This window comes from Euprymna scolopes, chromosome 14 (assembly GCF_053919585.1).
Source record: "Euprymna scolopes isolate OS-2025 chromosome 14, ASM5391958v1, whole genome shotgun sequence".
Lineage (NCBI taxonomy): Eukaryota > Metazoa > Mollusca > Cephalopoda > Sepiida > Sepiolidae > Euprymna > Euprymna scolopes.
Window position 1 is genome coordinate 113989510 of NC_136495.1, and position 19543 is coordinate 114009052.

At 36.6% G+C, this 19543-nt stretch overlaps 1 protein-coding gene across 1 annotated transcript in view; it reads right to left on the minus strand.

Moving 5' to 3' along the window:
- LOC145293227 (1,4-alpha-glucan-branching enzyme-like) overlaps nucleotides 1-19543 on the minus strand; it is a 136825-nt gene that overhangs the window by 83209 nt on the left and 34073 nt on the right. Inside the window, exons 3-4 of the mRNA XM_080139773.1 lie at nucleotides 13477-13646; nucleotides 12181-12296 (exon numbers count right to left, since the gene is read on the minus strand). Coding sequence (XP_079995899.1) covers nucleotides 12181-12296; nucleotides 13477-13646 — 286 coding nt within the window. The remainder of the gene's footprint in view (nucleotides 1-12180; nucleotides 12297-13476; nucleotides 13647-19543) is intronic.

Consider the following 19543-nt stretch of genomic DNA (forward strand, 5'->3'; position numbering starts at 1 on the left):
GATTTGAGAAAATCGATGTGATCGGTTTTCGGCCAAAAATTTGGCGATTAAGGGGTCAAAGTTCAATGATTTGACCTTTGAGAACTCTACCAAACTCCTCCGACAATTTTGAGTCTACACACTTGAAATTTTAGGTATAGGTTCCTTGGACATGGATCTAACTTAATACCTTGATTTGAGCCCAAAACAAATTTTAAGGGGTCATTATAGGGGTCAAAGTTAAAAAAATTGACCGCTTTTTTTTTGGGGGGGGGGGTTCAACATACACTTCCAAATACCCGGGCAACACCGGGTTGAAATGCTAATATATCTATAAAAGTGAACATGTCTGTGTGCGTCTGTCTGTGTGTCTGTGTACATTTCCCTACACAATAACTCTTTCAATTTTTAGTCTACAGACTCGAAATTTGATATACAGGGTACTGAGATTTGGGAAAATCTATGTGATCGGGTTCGGCCAGAAATTTGGCTGTTAAGAAGTCAAAGTTCAACGATTTGACCTTTGAGAACTCTACCAAACTCCTCTGACAATTTGGGGTCTAAACACTTGAAATTTTAGATATAGGTTCCTTGGACATGGATCTAACTTAATAACTTAATTTGAGCCCAAAACAATAAATGCTAAGGGGTCAAAAAAGGGGTCAAAATTAAAAATAATTTGAAGGGTTAAGACCCAGTGAGTGTGGAGCCCATTTAGGATTCAATTTCATACTGATGAGACAATCACCAAAGTGCCCATGGTTGGATTGCAGAAAGGGGATTGTGAATTTTATTAATGATTCTATGGATGGGTGGCAGTTTGAAGAAGGAGGGGGGTAATTCTGTATTTCCAATAGACAATACGTTGGGGGGGGGGCAGAATTGTTTTCAAATGGAGGTTGGAGAAGAGCATAAAGTTTACCTTAGGTATATTTTTAGCAACCTCGTCACTCTCGCTTCCCTTATTTTGTCCTTTAGTCCTCACACTCCATGAGCGATATTTCTGACAAAGGGGGAAGAATTGCTGTTTTCTGGATTGAAATCTATCCATTTAACATTTATTGTTGGTTAGTTTTTTTACCCCCCTTTTTTTTTTGCTCCTAGCATCAGGTGGCTTCATGCCTTGTCTGGAGCGATTTCCTAACCCTTATCCTCAAGTGACCTTTGGGCCTTGATAAGTGGTAGCTCCCTTGTAAAAAAAAAAAAGATATTATAACGCCTATAATTGATAAACATTACAACGTAATTGTCTGATCTTTAAAGTTTGGAAATAGAAAAGAATTTCAGAGCGACAAGAGCGCAAGTCATAAAGGCAAAGGTTTAAGTGCGTGACCGACAACGACAGCTGTGAAGGTGAAGTAAAGGAAGTGAGACCAGCTGTAATAGCCCGCAACTATGAAAGACTGTTATAAGCCTAGTTTTAATCTCTTCCTTTCATCCATGACCAAGAATGCAGTAAACTTGAGAATAAAACTTGTTGCAACAACTTTCCTCATAGCATATCAGAGCCTAAAACTAAATGATAATTCTTGTTCTGTGTGAATTCATTCCCTATCAACTCAGAAACGGCTGGGCCAATATTTTTTAAATTTCACACAAAGGTACTGATCTCTAGTATATATGTTAATGACATTTATTTTTGCCTACGATAAACATGATAAATCTATTCTGCCTATCTCACTTAGCACGAAGTATCTGTTCTGATACTACACTTCATCTGTTCTGCTCTCAGTCAGTGAAGAAGAAAACCTTCTAGACTGAAACAATTTTTATTTTTGTTTCAGTCCAAAATGCCATTTTTGTTTTTTGTTTTTTGAGACTTGGACTTTCACCAATTTAGAAACCAAACTCTGGTTCCTACTTGTGATAATTATATGAGTTCTTGCTGTAAATATCTTACAACTACAGAAAACTGCCTTCCTTACTTCACGTGTCTAGTATCAAATGTATCTTTCATGGTTAGAGTTTCTTTTCCCAAAGATTCCCATCTATGAAACGACTTACCATGGAACTGCTTCTCTGCAGACTACAATGTGGTCATTTTCAACAGACACTTGTCAGAAATCATGCTTATAAGTAATCAAATTTTGTCTATTAAATTCGTTTTCAATCCTCTCATAATAGTCTTCATCATTCAATTAATAATCCATTCATCTCATTAATCCTTATCATTGAGTTTTCTTTTGCCTTGCTAAGTAGTGAGTCTGCGGTAAAGAAAAAAAAACAGAGCGAAGATGTTGAAGGGAGGGAGGGGGGGGAACTGAACCGAGTAAGCAGACATGATGACTGCTACATTGCATTGCTGACGAAATTTTTGGAATTTTCAGCTGTTTTCGAAGAGTACATGCAGCTATTCTATGCTATTCTCTGATTGGCCAAAGATGATCTCAATCTAATTTCACGTGGTAGATATTTTGGCACGCACGCAACCAAATGTAACCACCATTCTAAAATCTGTACAGAGTAACTGCCCACTACAAACCCATGCACCTCATCATCATGGTCATAAAAAAGAATATTGTTTTTTTCTTCTTTAATACAATTTGGCTTTTTCACAAGTGTATCTCATCTAGTTCCTTTGAAAAAGAGAACAGAGTCTGTCTACTTCAGCTACATATATGCAAATGAACCTTTCATTTCCAATGCAATGACAACATGTTCTTACTTTTTGTTTTTTTTTATTTTTGGAATTCTATGAGGCTTCATAATTTGTGCATTCATTCTTTTTGTGGACTGTTATCCTTGTCTTCATAGCTGTTTTCACCACTTTTCAGCCAACTCATCCTCTAGCCTTCTTCAGGTGATTAACCATACGTGATAGGAATGCCTCTATCCACGGCACCCTTCAGGGTCTGTGGCGCAGTGGATAGAGGCATTATCGCTCCGGTTCCAGGTGAGTATTGTCTGAAGATAGCGAGTTCAATCTTACTCAAGCAGACCAGAGGATCAGTTGGCCAAAACATGGTGAGACAACAACTATGGAAGGCAGTAATTATTGGAGATAAGTTACAAGACTTGGAATTCCTATCCAGTTATGGTTAATCACCTGAAGAAGGACAGAGGATGAGTTGGTCGAAATATGGTGAAAGCAACAACTACAAAGATGAGTTAAAAAGAATGAATGCACATATTTTAAAGATTATAGGCAATACATTTGGTGACATTGTAGCTGTGATAAATGTCTATTTACACTGGCGGAAAGCAACCCTAAAGCAGTTGTTTGATCACACGTTCAATCAATCAGGCTAATCAATGTAACAATTTACACCAGACCTTTTTATGATGCCATCCTGATATCTTTAGAGTTTGCAATTGTTTTGCTTGTTGTACAGCATTCACCCAAAACAGGTTGAACCAGCTACTGCCAAAGGAGAAAGCATCAAACGAATATTAAATTCACACACTAGACAATTTCTCTTACAACCTGTCCACTAAACATTGCAAGCAAAACCATCATCACTTGACAACATACAAACTGTCACCACTTGACAACATACAAACTGTCACCACTTGACAACATACAAACTGTCACCACTTGACAACATACAAACTGTACCCACTTGACAACATACAAACTGTTACCACTTGACAATATACAAACTGTCACCACTTGACAACATACAAACTGTCACCACTTGACAACATACAAACTGTCACCACCTGACAATATACAAACTGTCACCACCTGACAATATACAAACTGTCACCACCTGACAATATACAAACTGTCACCACCTGACAATATACAAACTGTCACCACCTGACAATATACAAACTGTCACCACCTGACAATATACAAACTGTCACCACCTGACAATATACAAACTGTCACCACCTGACAATATACAAACTGTCACCACCTGACAATATACAAACTGTCACCACCTGACAATATACAAACTATCTTTACTTGACAATATACAAACTGTCACCACCTGACAATATACAAACTATCACCACCTGACAATATACAAACTGTCACCACCTGACAATATACAAACTGTCACCACCTGACAATATACAAACTATCTTCACTTGACAATATACAAACTGTCACCACCTGACAATATACAAACTATCTTCACTTGACAATATACAAACTGTCACCACCTGACAATATACAAACTGTCACCACCTGACAATATACAAACTGTCACCACCTGACAATATACAAACTGTCACCACCTGACAATATACAAACTGTCACCACCTGACAATATACAAACTGTCACCACCTGACAATATACAAACTGTCACCACCTGACAATATACAAACTGTCACCACCTGACAATATACAAACTGTCACCACCTGACAATATACAAACTGTCACCACCTGACAATATACAAACTGTCACCACCTGACAATATACAAACTGTCACCACCTGACAATATACAAACTGTCACCACCTGACAATATACAAACTGTCACCACCTGACAATATACAAACTGTCACCACCTGACAATATACAAACTGTCACCACCTGACAATATACAAACTGTCACCACCTGACAATATACAAACTATCTTCTCTTGACAATATACAAACTATCTTCTCTTGACAATATACAAACTGTCACCACCTGACAATATACAAACTGTCACCACCTGACAATATACAAACTGTCACCACCTGACAATATACAAACTGTCACCACCTGACAATATACAAACTGTCACCACCTGACAATATACAAACTGTCACCACCTGACAATATACAAACTGTCACCACCTGACAATATACAAACTGTCACCACCTGACAATATACAAACTGTCACCACCTGACAATATACAAACTGTCACCACCTGACAGTATACAAACTGTCACCACCTGACAATATACAAACTGTCACCACCTGACAATATACAAACTGTCACCACCTGACAATATACAAACTGTCACCACCTGACAATATACAAACTGTCACCACCTGACAATATACAAACTGTCACCACCTGACAATATACAAACTGTCACCACCTGACAATATACAAACTGTCACCACCTGACAATATACAAACTGTCACCACCTGACAATATACAAACTGTCACCACCTGACAATATACAAACTGTCACCACCTGACAATATACAAACTGTCACCACCTGACAATATACAAACTGTCACCACCTGACAATATACAAACTGTCACCACCTGACAATATACAAACTGTCACCACCTGACAATATACAAACTGTCACCACCTGACAATATACAAACTGTCACCACCTGACAATATACAAACTATCTTCTCTTGACAATATACAAACTATCTTCTCTTGACAATATACAAACTGTCACCACCTGACAATATACAAACTGTCACCACCTGACAATATACAAACTGTCACCACCTGACAATATACAAACTGTCACCACCTGACAATATACAAACTGTCACCACCTGACAATATACAAACTGTCACCACCTGACAATATACAAACTGTCACCACCTGACAATATACAAACTGTCACCACCTGACAATATAAAAACTGTCACCACCTGACAATATACAAACTGTCACCACCTGACAATATACAAACTGTCACCACCTGACAATATACAAACTGTCACCACCTGACAATATACAAACTGTCACCACCTGACAATATACAAACTGTCACCACCTGACAATATACAAAATGTCACCACCTGACAATATACAAACTGTCACCACCTGACAATATACAAACTGTCACCACCTGACAATATACAAACTGTCACCACCTGACAATATACAAACTGTCACCACCTGACAATATACAAACTATCTTCACTTGACAATATACAAACTGTCACCACCTGACAATATACAAACTATCTTCACTTGACAATATACAAACTGTCACCACCTGACAATATACAAACTGTCACCACCTGACAATATACAAACTGTCACCACCTGACAATATACAAACTGTCACCACCTGACAATATACAAACTGTCACCACCTGACAATATACAAACTGTCACCACCTGACAATATACAAACTTGTAATTGTAATTGTTACGGCTTTACCTTATCATTAGCTCCAAAAAAAAAAAAAATTCTTCATTTCTTTTTCTCTTAGTTTCCCCTCTCTGTCCTGCTCTAAGTAAATCTGACGACCTAGTCCACAAATTCCAAAATTTCATCATGACAAGTTTCAAGAAAAAATACACGATTAAACCCGGTTCTCCAACTTCCAACATAGACCCCTACTACCATGTCTCCTTCTCCAACATCAGGAGTCTACGTTCTAACCTTCCAGAGGTTGAAACCCAATTACAGGAGACTAAACCAGACCTTTTATTTTTAAGTGAAACTGGCATTGGACAGGCTATTTCCCTAAAAGAGTTCGCAATTAAAGGATACTCTAACTTAACCTTTAAATCTGACCCCCCAAGATCGCCATGGGCACGGAATATGTGCCTATATTAAAGATAGCTTTCCATGTGGTAGGGACATTATCCAGGGAAGATCCTAACTTACTCTATATGTGCTTCCGGGTTGCTTTAGCTCACACTACGGCATTTATATTTACTCTCTATCGCCCGCACAACAGCGGAGTTACCATCTTTAAAAGCATATCTGAGAAAATTGACCAAGTACTATCTGCTTATCCTTCAGCTTACATTCACGTATGTGGAGACTTCAATGTTCACAACGTCGAATGGTTGACCCACTCAAACAAGACCGATGATGAGGGGAGGTTCTGTCATGATTTCTCCATTGCCTATGACCTCACTCAGATTGTTCAGGAACCCACCCGTGTGCCCGACAATGACGGCCAGTATGCGAGCCTACTTTACCTTTTTCTCACAACTTGCCCTGAACTATGTTCAGTTTCTGTTCTGTCGCCTCTTGGATCTTCCGACCACTCTGTTGTATCAATTAAGATGAAAATGAAATGTAATAAGTCACCAGACGTACCTCTCCATCGTACAGTATATCGATACACAAAAGCTGACTGGGATAGCTTCCGTACATTTATAACTGATCTACCTCTGCATTCCATATTTAAAAAGGATGTGTCCTCTATAGTATTAGACCTGACGGAATGGTTAATTGTAGGTATTGACCGTTTCATACCCTTGAAAAAGTTTCAGCAAAAACCTAACAGCCAGCCATGGTTCTCTCCAGAATGTGCTGCTGCCATTGCGCACAGAAATTACTTTTTCCACTGTTTCCAACGTAATAGATGTATGGAAACTAAAGCTGCTTTCAGGACTGCCAGCAACCATTGTAAGAAAGTAATAAAGAACGCAAGATGGTTGTATGCTCAATCTGTTAAGTCCAAAGTAGCTGAGCAGCGGCTTGGTTCCCACCAGTTTTGGCAAATAGCAAACAGAATTCTGAACAGAAGCGTGCTCTCCATCCCAACTATCATCAATGGACCTGAGGTAATCTCGTCAGCATCAGACAAAGCCAAACTCTTTGTCAAGAACTTTGCAGCTAATTCTACCTTTTGCGATCAAGGCCGCCAACCCCCAATATTTCCTCCTGTATCAGAAAACACACTATGTGATATACGTATATCTGTACATGATGTTGCCAAGCTAATCAAAAACCTTGATTCCAGTAAAGCAACTGGCCCGGACGGTATTCCAATTATAGTACTCAAAAAACTTCAACCTGAACTAGCGCCCATACTTACAAAACTATTTAAACGTTGTCTTAAGGAGAATAGTTTCCCATCTCCCTGGAAAATTTCATCAGTATGCCCTGTATTTAAGAATTCAGGTGATCGCTCATCCCCCTCTCAGTACAGGCCAATAAGTCTCCTGTGCGTCATGAGTAAGTTGCTGGAATCTGTGTTAAATACAGAAGTAATCAACCATCTCAACAAAAATAACCTTCTTAGTGACACTCAATATGGTTTCCGTTCTGCTAGATTTACAGCAGATGTGCTTACAGTTATATCTCATAGGATTAGCAAATCTCTCGACGGAGGCAACCTTTCTAGGGAAATTGCTCTTGACATATCTAAGGCCTTTGATAGGGTATGGCATGAAGGTTTACTTCATAAGATCTCTAGCTATGGTATAGCTGGAAATGTCTTCTCAATTATTAAATCATTTCTTTCTGATAGGTTCATAAGAGTAGCAGTTGAGGGGCAAAAATCAGAAGCCCACAGTATTAATGCCGGTGTCCCTCAGAGGTCCATCCTGGGCCCATCTCTTTTCCTGATCTACATTAATGATCTTCCAAATCACATCCTTACATCATTTGTAGACATTTATGCTGACGACACTACCATTTATGGTAGCACATCTAAGACAGTAAACGACCAAGTTCTCTCCAATTCTCTCTCCTCTTATCTTGAGCATGTAGTACAATGGGGAAAGGAGTGGCTGGTTACTTTTAATGCATCTAAAACCAAGCTTCTCTCTTTACATCATCATCATTCTGATCCCCATCTGGCATCAATTGAAATGAATGGCTCTCGTCTTCAGGAGGCCTCAAGTTTTGACAAGTTTCTGGGCTTGACCATTACTCCTGATCTTAAATGGAACATGTACATCAAATCTGTTGCCAAGGCCGCTGGAAAAATGGTGGGACCTTTCTATCGATCCGGTAGATATCTTACTGCTGATGCAATTCTCTATCTATATAAGAGCCAGGTACGTCCAAGGATGGAATACTGTTGCCACATCTGGGCAGGAGCTGCTAGAAAGGACTTGTCCTGCCTTGATAGAGTTCAAAATAGACTTCGTAGCCTCGTAGGAGATGTCCTTTTCTCTTCCTTGCAACCTCTATCTCACAGAAGAGATGTTGCGAGTCTGTCTCTGATGTATCGTTATTTTCATGGAAAGTGTTCGACTGAGCTTCAATCTATGGTCCCCCCTCGCAAAACTTTCACAAAAAACACTCGTCTAGCTGTAAACACTATCAATAATTCCCCCCACTCTTTATCTGTGCCTAAACCTAAACGTAGATTCCATGAACAAAGCTTTTTTACTAGAACTGCACGCCTGTGGAATTGTCTTCCGTTTTCCTGCTGACTACAATATGGTTGTCTTCAAGTCTAACGTAAATAAGTTCTTGATGAGCCATTCCATATAAGTTATCAAACTTAACAAATTTTCATTACTAATGATTATTATATTGTCCAATTTCTACTGTACACTCTTTAACCCTTATTCTTGAGTGGCCTCTTGGCCTTGATAATGTGTTGATGCCTATGAAAAAAAAAAAAGAAAGAAAAAGTCCAATGTGAACAAGTTCTAATTGAATCGTCCCCCTAAGTAATCCAAGTTACAAAATTCCCACCGTTTACTATGCTAAAATCACAATGACTAATGTATACCTATAAACCCTTATCCTCGAGTGGCCTCTGGGCCTTGATAAGTGGTGACACCCATGTAAAAAAAAAAAAAAAAAAAAAAAAAAAACTGTCACCACCTGACAATATACAAACTGTCACCACTTGACAATATACAAACTGTCACCACTTGACAATATACAAACTGACACCACCTGACAATATACAAACTATCTTCACTTGACAATATACAATTTTCCAAAACAGAAGAAAGAACTATCGACAACCAACACATATTTATTCTGCTTAATTCCTTTCAACAAAAGGACAGATTCACAGTTCTTACTCCTGGCCACATATAATCAACTGTGTATGAAATACATCTCTATTCATATAAAGTTATGTATGTGTATATGTTTATACATTTATATGTACAGAAATCACCCCTAAATGAATTAACTGATAATTATGAATTTTAGAACACCGTTGCTGAGCATAAGGGGTTGTAATATAGGCTATATTCAGGTTATTTTAGTTTTACGTAAAGGGAGTGAAAAGGAGAGGGGCCTTTTGTGAAAATTCAAATAAATCAGATTTTTGTAAAATCCTATCAATAGATATTGCACATTAATTAAAAAACATTCATCAAATTTTAGTTTCTTTTCAGTATTTAATGGATATCATTGGCCCGAGCTCCCAATACAGAAAGAATTATTAGCAGCCAACACTTTTGGCCACCTGCATTCAACTGTGTATGCAATATATATGTATATATATATTGTTTGTTTATAGAACAGCTTTGTTTTTCATTACTTCTTTAATAATTCTTTTTTAACAAATTATAAGAATTTTGTGATTCACATGAGAATTTACTCCTATGACATCACTAATATTACATCTATAATATAAATCTCACCAGTCTGTTTAAATGTATGTATGCATGTATGTATGTATGGCTTGCAAAAACTTTCGATAGAAGCGACGGATTTTCATGAGATAGGTATTGTTTTGAAGCTCAACCTTTCGGACGACAAATTTCGAAAAATTAGCTAAAACATTAATTCTTCACCCTCAACTGGGCACTTTTCTACAAGGAGGGGTCACTTTTTTTCGCCAATATTTTCGAAAGTCATCCCCTCTTTTCGATTGACTAGCCTTAATTTAAACATTCGTCACTTCCGGTTTGGTGATGGGCGCAACAGCAAAGGTGTCACTTCTTTTTTTATGTTCTTTTCCTCCTTCGCGATATGGATTTGAGCCTGCCTGCCTATTAACACTTTTTTTTTTTTTTTGCTCAACACACACCTCCAACCTGGGTAACACCGGGCACCCAGGTTAGTTTTATCTAAAGAAGAGGAGATAATACCTGGGAAAATGGTTTCATGTTGATAAAGCATACTATACTACTTCCAATCCCTGGTCCCCCCTTTCAAATATTTCACGAAAAACACCCGTCTAGCTGAAACCACTGTGAAAAATTTTCCTCACTCTTTATCTGTGCCAAAACCAAAACGTAGATTCCATGAAGAAAGCTTCTTTTTTAGAAGTGCATGCCTGTGGAAATCTGTTCTGTTTGCCTGTTTCCCACCTGACTACAACCTGGATGTCTTCAAGTCCAACATAAACAAATTCCTGATGAACCGCCCCCTTAAGTAAGACACTTTATTCAAATCTCAACACTAACGCACTGTACACGCAATAACCCTTATGCCCGAGTGGCTTCCGGGCCTTGATAAGTGGTAACCACCTTGTAAAAAAAAAAAAAAAAAAAAACTTCCTCTACTACTTTTGAAGCCTTCATTTTGTTCCTATAATATCACCAATATGAAATTTTACCTTGTTACGTCATTATGGAATAATCATGATGTAACAAAAACTACTCTCTCATAGTAAATCTTTGCATTTGTTTGCTTAAATTCAAAATGGGGACAAATCTTATAGATGTCAGCTTTTAATGAGTGAAAATAAAGGCTTAATTAACTGTGATTGGCTCAACTGAGAGAGTTGGTTTAATATTAAAACGCCAAAAATCCTTGACAATATCATGAATATAAAAGATCACTGATGACACTTTCTTGCACATTATTTAAATGTATTCTACTTGCAAACATGTACGATCTCAGGATACAAATACCTTGTTTTAATGTATTTATTTGCTTCCCCACCAAAACAAATTAGGCACAAGGCCGTTTTTAATGTGGGGTAAAAACCAGCTCCCCTAAAAGTAGGCAAAAAGGGGGCATTCTGGTTATCAAAAGTAATAATTGTCCCAGTATAGAGGGTTTCCCTTCCATTGACTGGTACAAATTATCTTAAGTGCAGCATCTGAAGAACAGATACTACACTTTGAGATATTAAATCTTTTATTCATGTTAAAAATACAGTCAAAATCAACGATAAACAAAAAACTTAGGCACATAGCCAACTCAAAAGGGGGGATTGTGGGGGTCGTTGGTCATCCTTGTCACTCCAGAACTAAACAAAATCAAAAGTTTCTCCCAGCTAGTATCTTCTTTCACCATAATACCACATTCACCCTTTCATATTGGGGTCGTCCTACTTAACTCCCAGTTTTTAAAACATAAGGCTAAGAACAGAAAAAAAGGCAAGCCTCTATGTAAGGATATATATATATATATATATATAAGCGATTTTGTTTGTCTGTCTATCAACCGTGTATTTTAAACTAAAATCGATAGATCGTCCTCCCCTACAAGTGTGTTTTTACATTTGATAAAATATATGCACATTTAACATGTTTTTTTATGGTAATCTGAGAAAAATAACAATGTTGTAGTTAAATATTTAGATATTTATAAAGAATCAAAATCGGTAATTGTATCGGAATCGAGAATTTAGTACGGAATCGGTAATTACATCGGAATCAGAAAAAAATATTGGAATCGTCTAATCACAACAACAACAAAAAAAATACATTGTTATTTACCTTCACGAGGCTTTTATGTTTAATCATACATTTTCCGTCTTTTGTTGGTGGCAGGGTCAGTTTCCAACGACCAAAATCTTGTTTTTGAAAAGCATGTTCCTGCTTTTCCCAGTTGTCTATCACGTGAAGAAAAAGAATTCTTTAATTTCAGATACAAAAAAAAAAAAAAAACATCAAAAGAAAAACAGAAGATTACATTTCTGAATTTTGGAGATGAAGATTGATTATTCATTTTATTTGGATTCTTCAAACTACTGTTCTCACCTTGAGTGTTATTTTTAACATTTCAGCCGATGTAACCTCTGACCTTCTTCAGATTTATCTTGTTGAATGCTGTCTTTCAAGTGTTTGATTCTATCTAGTTTATCAGCATAGACATGGGATTTTACATATCCCCCAACGGAAACAATCTAACAGAGTTAAATTGCACAAACAAAGTGGCCAGTTACAGGTCCATTTCATGAAATTATTCATTCAGCAAATGTTTCTTTCAGTAAAATTGAATATTTGCAATTTGCAAACGCTACTCGGATGTCAGTCTCTTCATGATTAATTGATAAATCAAGCAATACTCAAAATAACCGATAGTTGTCAAATCCAATTTAAAATCTGTCGCCACAAAAAAAAAAAAAAAAAAAAAAAAAAAAAAAACACCTTATATATAATCAAAAGCAATATATAAAAAATATGATGCATCTATTGTCTACGGTTAAATAAACTTGAAATGCACCCAAGTTTCACATTTATTTATTTAGAAGAACATGATCACCAAATCATATACACATACTACCAAGCAATAATGATGCCAGTGTCATCAACGTAAATTGCTATTTTCTTTAAACTTTGAACTTTAGAAAAAAAATGGAACATTCTTTTTAATATAATAGCAATTTTTGATGTTTCATGAAAGGCATATACAAGTGAAATATGGCAGTCCAAAGTAAAAATAAAAATCAGTTTTTTTTTTTTCTTATATTTCTGATTCTAGCTTGGCTCGAACCCATTTTATATTTTTAACATAAAACAGTTATGTAAAAGATAGAAAATGGGAGATAAGTTAGTAAAATTAGTTTAGAATCAAAAATATAAGAAAAACTTTATTTTTATTTTTGATTGAACTTGTACTCGATAATTTTCTATCATTTTTGGTGTAGATATCTATTTTTGCTTGATACTTAAATATATCAAAGAGTTTTTCCATTAATTTATTTTGAACCGTCATATAATTTTACAAATAAAATGTTACAAAAGAAATTAACAACCAAAATGTCCAAGAGAAAATACAATTTTACTCACTGAAGTCTCCCCTGAGAAAAACTCTTTTGGCACCAGGGGCCCATTCAAGCCATTCGATTCCATTGTCCGGCTGAACATGAAAACCAAAAGTTTTGTAGCCAAGACTCACATTGTCAATTCCACCTTCAGCTTCATCAAAAAGTTTCAGCGTTTCCTTAAATGCTGCAAATCTGAAAATTAATAAATATTGATATTTGATGAGATTACTGATATTATTTACGGGTTAACTAGTCAATTGTTAATTATTCTTTACTTTCCTAAATAGATTATTAACTATTCTGCCCTTTTGATTAATAATTTCCAGGGTTAAATGCGACACACTGCTATCAAAGCCCCCAACTCCAAATCCAACACACTACTGCCAAAGCTTGCTACTCCAGGATTAACTCCAGTTTCTGAAAAACAGGCTTTTTATCCAAACCGTCAGCATCTCATTTGCATATGAGGTGACGAGAAATCTTATTATTTCATGAGGCTTCCAGCATATAAATAGAAGCAGCGGCCAATTTTTTTTTTAATTCTTTAATCTTTTTGTCTGCCACCGGACATTATATGCTACACAAAATCAGATTTTTAACAATTTTTAAGGCATTTAATCACATTATTTACAAGTTTCGGACTCAATAATCAAGAATGGAAAAATACTGCTCGAATTAGAAATAAGCATAATAACGACAATAACTAATTAATCTCAACCCATATAAAGTTAGGTGTCTATAGAACAGATAAATAATTTTAGAATTATCAATGTTTTCATGATATAACGTTTGCAATACTTCACACAATATGGAGAAGCAAAGCAAACGCAAAACTTTGGCCCATCCTTACATTGTCTTTAAAACCTTGTATCTCACATATCATTTAAATCTTTCATTCTGTATGCATTTCTCTATAATGTCCAGATATAATGTTCCTCTAAGGTCATCAGATTTAAGCCTGTCTTTAAAACTAATATTAGATATGCATCGTATTATCCTCATATCATTTCTCTCCATGCGATACTTTTTGTGTGCCCAATGCTTGCAAGTAGCACAAAACTCGCTTTCCCACAAACTGAGCAGGAGGAAACTCCTTTCTGAGGGCTTTCCAACTCTACAACCACTGCTTATCACTTTGGTCTTCTGCTGCTATCAAATCAGATATTGGCTTTCTGACCAAAAATGCACCAAACATTAATGTTAGTTTTTTTTTTTTTTTCTTTCTCTTAGCAAAACTCAATCATGTTCTGCAAAATAAAAAATAAAAACAATTTTCCTCTATAAAATAACCAAACCAAACACAATGAATAAATATTTGAAGATATAAAGAATTTGCAGTATAAAAACTTTTTTCAAAATTTGCAGTATAAAAACTTTTTTGCAGTATAAAAACTTTTTTCAAAATTACTGAAATTGGCATTAAATAAATAGAAAAGGGTTGATATGCCAAAAAACAAAATAATCAAACAACCAACCACTTTAGTCTTGCTAACATTTACTCTTAAACCTTTCATTTCCATAAAACTTCTCCTTCCATTGTTTCACAGACATGCACTATATCATCAAAATATAGCATTTTTTTTTTTTGCAGACAACTCATTACTTTTTCCACGGACACCTCTTTAGTTCAATGTCATGAAACAAGAAAAACTGTTTTATTTTGTGTTTTTAATGTGGATGATTTTTTTTTTTTTTTTTTTTTGCCATGATTCCGACGGTGAAAATTAGCTTACTAACCCTTGCTCTGTGGCAAGGACCGTGCTAAAATTAAGACACAGCAAAGGCCGTTCATTATGCTCCACACGAAGAAGGCAGAAAGTTATGCAGTAATGAGTACCTGTTCAACATATTCAGCATTACAAAAGCGTAAACAAATGTTCTGCGCGGTAACTAAAAATAAAAAAGTACAATTTAAAAGGACGGAGAAGTGGGAGTGACTCAATCTGGGACTGCACTTTTTCAGTCGAACACAATTCAGAAATATGCAAGAAGAGCATATGAAAAGCATACCTTTTTTTTATGGAAGTTGCTCCAGACAATGCATGAATCCACTTAAGCTAAAGAGAATGAAAGATGATTACTACAAAAAACAAGAAATACCTATTGATCTAAGTCTTGAAAAGATCAAGGCTATAGATAAGAAGGAAACCGTCAGCAGGAAGAGAGTTCCACATGCCTGCAATTGTTGGAAAGAAACTACTAGAATAAGTAGCAGGATTATAACACATTATGGACAGTGACTCAGAGAAAGGATTCAATCCCTATCAAACTGAAAATGAATATTCATTATATTAAGATATGTTTCACATGAACATAGCTACTAATGTGTGTGTATATATATATATATATATATTTCTTTTTTTCAACATTATATTGTCATGCATTTTTTTCTTTCTAAGCAAGAATTTCTAATTTTTCTGAGGAGTATATGCATGAAAAGAGTTGGTATCGACATAATAATAACTGGTTCTGCATAGCAAAACGAATCTGTAAAAAATGTACCAAAATTTTAACATGCTGGAGAAGCTGTTTTGCATGAAAAATAAATATTTGGATCTTAGAATGTAACTATACTGTTATTCTTGTATATATATATATATTAGTCACCACTATTTATGGCTCAAGGGCCACTCAAGGATAATGGTTAATGAGTGTCAAGTGGGCAGTGGGACAATACTATGATGACTGGTAATGATGGTGGAAGTTTGACAAAATCCAATTATTTAAGAAGATGGTTCAACAAAAATTGGTTCACATTGAACTTAAAAATAACAATGTTGTCAGTTGGGAAGCAGGTACAGGTAGTTCTAAGAAAGAAACTTTGCTCATAGAAGTTTCATTTAGTTTTAGGCAGAGATGTCAATCCTGAAGAACACATACTATAACAGTAATTATAGAAGAGACAGAGACTATCAACATCACATCTGTGAGAGAGTGGGGAGGAAGAAAGGAAGAGGGTGCAACCAGATTACAAAGGTGTTTCTGAACCTTATCATGAACCCTCAAAAGGGACAGAGATTCATCAACTGAAATATGACAAGAGTACTTCATATAAGGAGATTGCAGATATGTAGAATGGCCTCCCGGTGTGAGAAAGTGTTTGGATTGATAGCGAGAACCAACTTTATGAGACGCAGAAGGAACAATGGATCTAATGTATGAACTGAAAGCAGAAATTTAAGAGAAAAAAATGGGCAATCATTTTAATTAATATTTTATTATGTATATTATTACATATAACTAATGATGAGATGAAATGATGGGTGGGAAAGGGGGTGAAGGATAGATATTAAGATGTGTTTACTTGTTGCAACATTTTTGGTATAATTAGCAAGGTAAAAATTTACTTGCTGCCCACCTCAGCAAGATGTGACACAAGGTCGGAAGGTGGGGTGTTCAAGTTGGCACTCCTAAAGGAGGAGCTCTCTGACCAAGTAAAAATTGCCTGGACAGCTTTGTCAGCATTCCCCGGTAGGGGCGCCTCAGGCAGTAAGCAATAAACTTACTCCACCTGAAAGCTGTGTGACAAAGCCTGAAAGACTGGACATCCAAGGTACTACCCAGGCAGCATACCTCAGTCCGACAGGTCGAGTCACAAATGGTCCATCACTTGTCGGTCTGATTGTCAAGAACGGATTCTTGACTAGTACTTTCTACCCAAGTGTCACAGGCAACCGAAGCAACAAGGAAACTGATCCTCTAACATTAAAATAATTAGCAAGGTATGATTAAACAAAAATTGGAAGCTTGTATTTATAGACAGGAGTGATAGGAACTAATCAATCAAATAGAACTAGCCTGGGTGCCCGGTATTGCCCGGGTGTTTGAAGGTGTGTATTAAGTAAAAAAGTCGTAGTGGCAGGCAGGCTCAAACCCATACCAGCAAGGAGGAAAAGAATATAAAAAAAAAATATGACGTCTTTGTCGTTGCATCCATCGCCAAACCGGAAGTGCCGAAGGTTTAAATTAAGGCTAGTCAATCGAAAAGAGGGGATGACTTTCGAAAATATTTGCGAAAAAAGCGACCCCTCCTTGTAGAAAAGTGCCCAGTTGAGAGTGAAGAAATTAATATTTTTCAATATCTGTCGTCTAAAGGGTCAAGCTTCAAAACTATACGTGAATATCTATCGCCTCTATCAAAAGTTTTTGGCAGACATACAAACATACATTTAAGCAGACAGATGAGATTTATATTATAGACTAGCAAAGGTGCTCGGCGTTGCCTGGGTGTTTGAAGCAAAAAAAAAAAAAAAAAACGTGATAGTAGGCAGGCAGGCTTGAACCCGCAAAGACGGAAAAGAAAGTGAAAGAAAACTTGATATTTTAGCGATGTCAACCATAACACAGTAGCGGATAAGAATCAAGCACTAAATTCTGGCTGTAGGCCAGTTAAGCTTTCAGTTTTCTCTTAGGCCCCACCCCCCCCCAAAAAAAAGGGGGAACTCTGGCAGCATCGAAATGAATAGCAATTGTCTGATATGAAGGGTTTCCCCCGACATTGATCAAAGCTAATTGCCTTCTGGACGTCCTTGGCAGGAAAGCCAGGCAGCTGCCTTTGCTTTGATTAGTTTCGCTTTTATATGAAAAAGACAAACACTCGAAAGGACGGGAAGGAGGCAATTTTTTTAAAAATCGATCAAAATAAAGATAGAGACGATGTCTGTTTTCAAATCGTAGATATAAAAGAAAGTTCTCCAAAATAGTAACCTTGTCGAGAACCTCCACCAAAAAAGCCTTTCTTGGGCATACAAACACCCTTGCGCCCATTTTGCCTTTTATATATATAAACTAGCGGGAGTACCCAGCATTGCCCAGGTGTTTAGAGGTGTGTGTGTTGGGGAGGGGGGGGGGTAAAAAAAACAATAAACGAACGTGATGCAAACAAACGATGTTAAAATTTCTTAAAATCGGAAAAACACAAACTAAAAAAGAAAGCACGAACGTGATGGAAAAAAAAAATTAACTGATGCAAAACGAACGATATTAAAACTTCTTAAAAAATCTGAAAAATAAAAATAAATAAAAAATCCAACCCTGTTTCAATATTAAAACTGTAGGTGTGTGTGTTGGGGGGGGCGGGGGAGGGGTAGATGAAACCAAAAGTAATAATCCTGTTTTAATATTAAATAAATAAATAAATAAATAAACAGCAAAAAAGTTTTGGGAGGGAGATAGGCTCGAACCCGAAACCTTGAATAGTCTGATGACATAACATGAAACCACGAAGCCAGGGACTTGGAAAGAGTTGAAAATAAACATTTAAAAACCCAGGTGGTTTTCTAGGTAAAATATTGCGCTATAGCATCAGGAGCAGAAAAAAACGAATTCACAACGCAAATTTTGTAAGATAAAAGTTGCTGAAATAAAAGATTTTTACAACGTCGTTTTGTAATTGTTAGATATTACAATCTCGATAGCATATAAAAAGTTACAATGAGCGAGCAAGCCAAGAAGCAGCTGGAAAAAAGCCTTTGGCTGACATACAGAAAAATGCACACACACACACACACACATTTTCGCTTTTATATATATAGACTAGTGGGGATACCGGCCGTTGCCCGGGTGTTGGGGGGGGGGGGTAGGAGAGGGTGACCCTGTTTTAATATTATAAAAAAAACACGATGTTAAGAAAAAAGGTGTAAAAGAGGAAAAAAGTTTAGGTAGAAAGACAGGCTCGAACTCGAAGCATCGAGGCTAAGGCGGAAAAAAAAATGCCCGACACGTTACCCCTATGCCAAAGAGACATACACATAACGGATAAAATTAAACATTTACAAACATGTGCAGGTGGTTGAAACTAGCGTCAACGTTTTCTAAGTCAAATATGATGTCATTGTTGTAGTAGCAGGATGAGAGAAAATGATGGTTCGATTTTTTTGGCACCTTCCTTGTAGAAAAGGGCCCAGTTTAGGGTGAAGGAATTAATGTTTTTGGCCAACATTTCGAAGGTTGGAGCTTTAAAATGATACCTATCTGGCGAAAATCCATGGCCCGTGTCAAAAGTTTTTGCGTTGGTTGTTTTTAAAAAAAAAAAAAACGAAGCCTTGACGCTCAGTTGGAAAATAGTAAAGTGTAAACAACAAACGTGC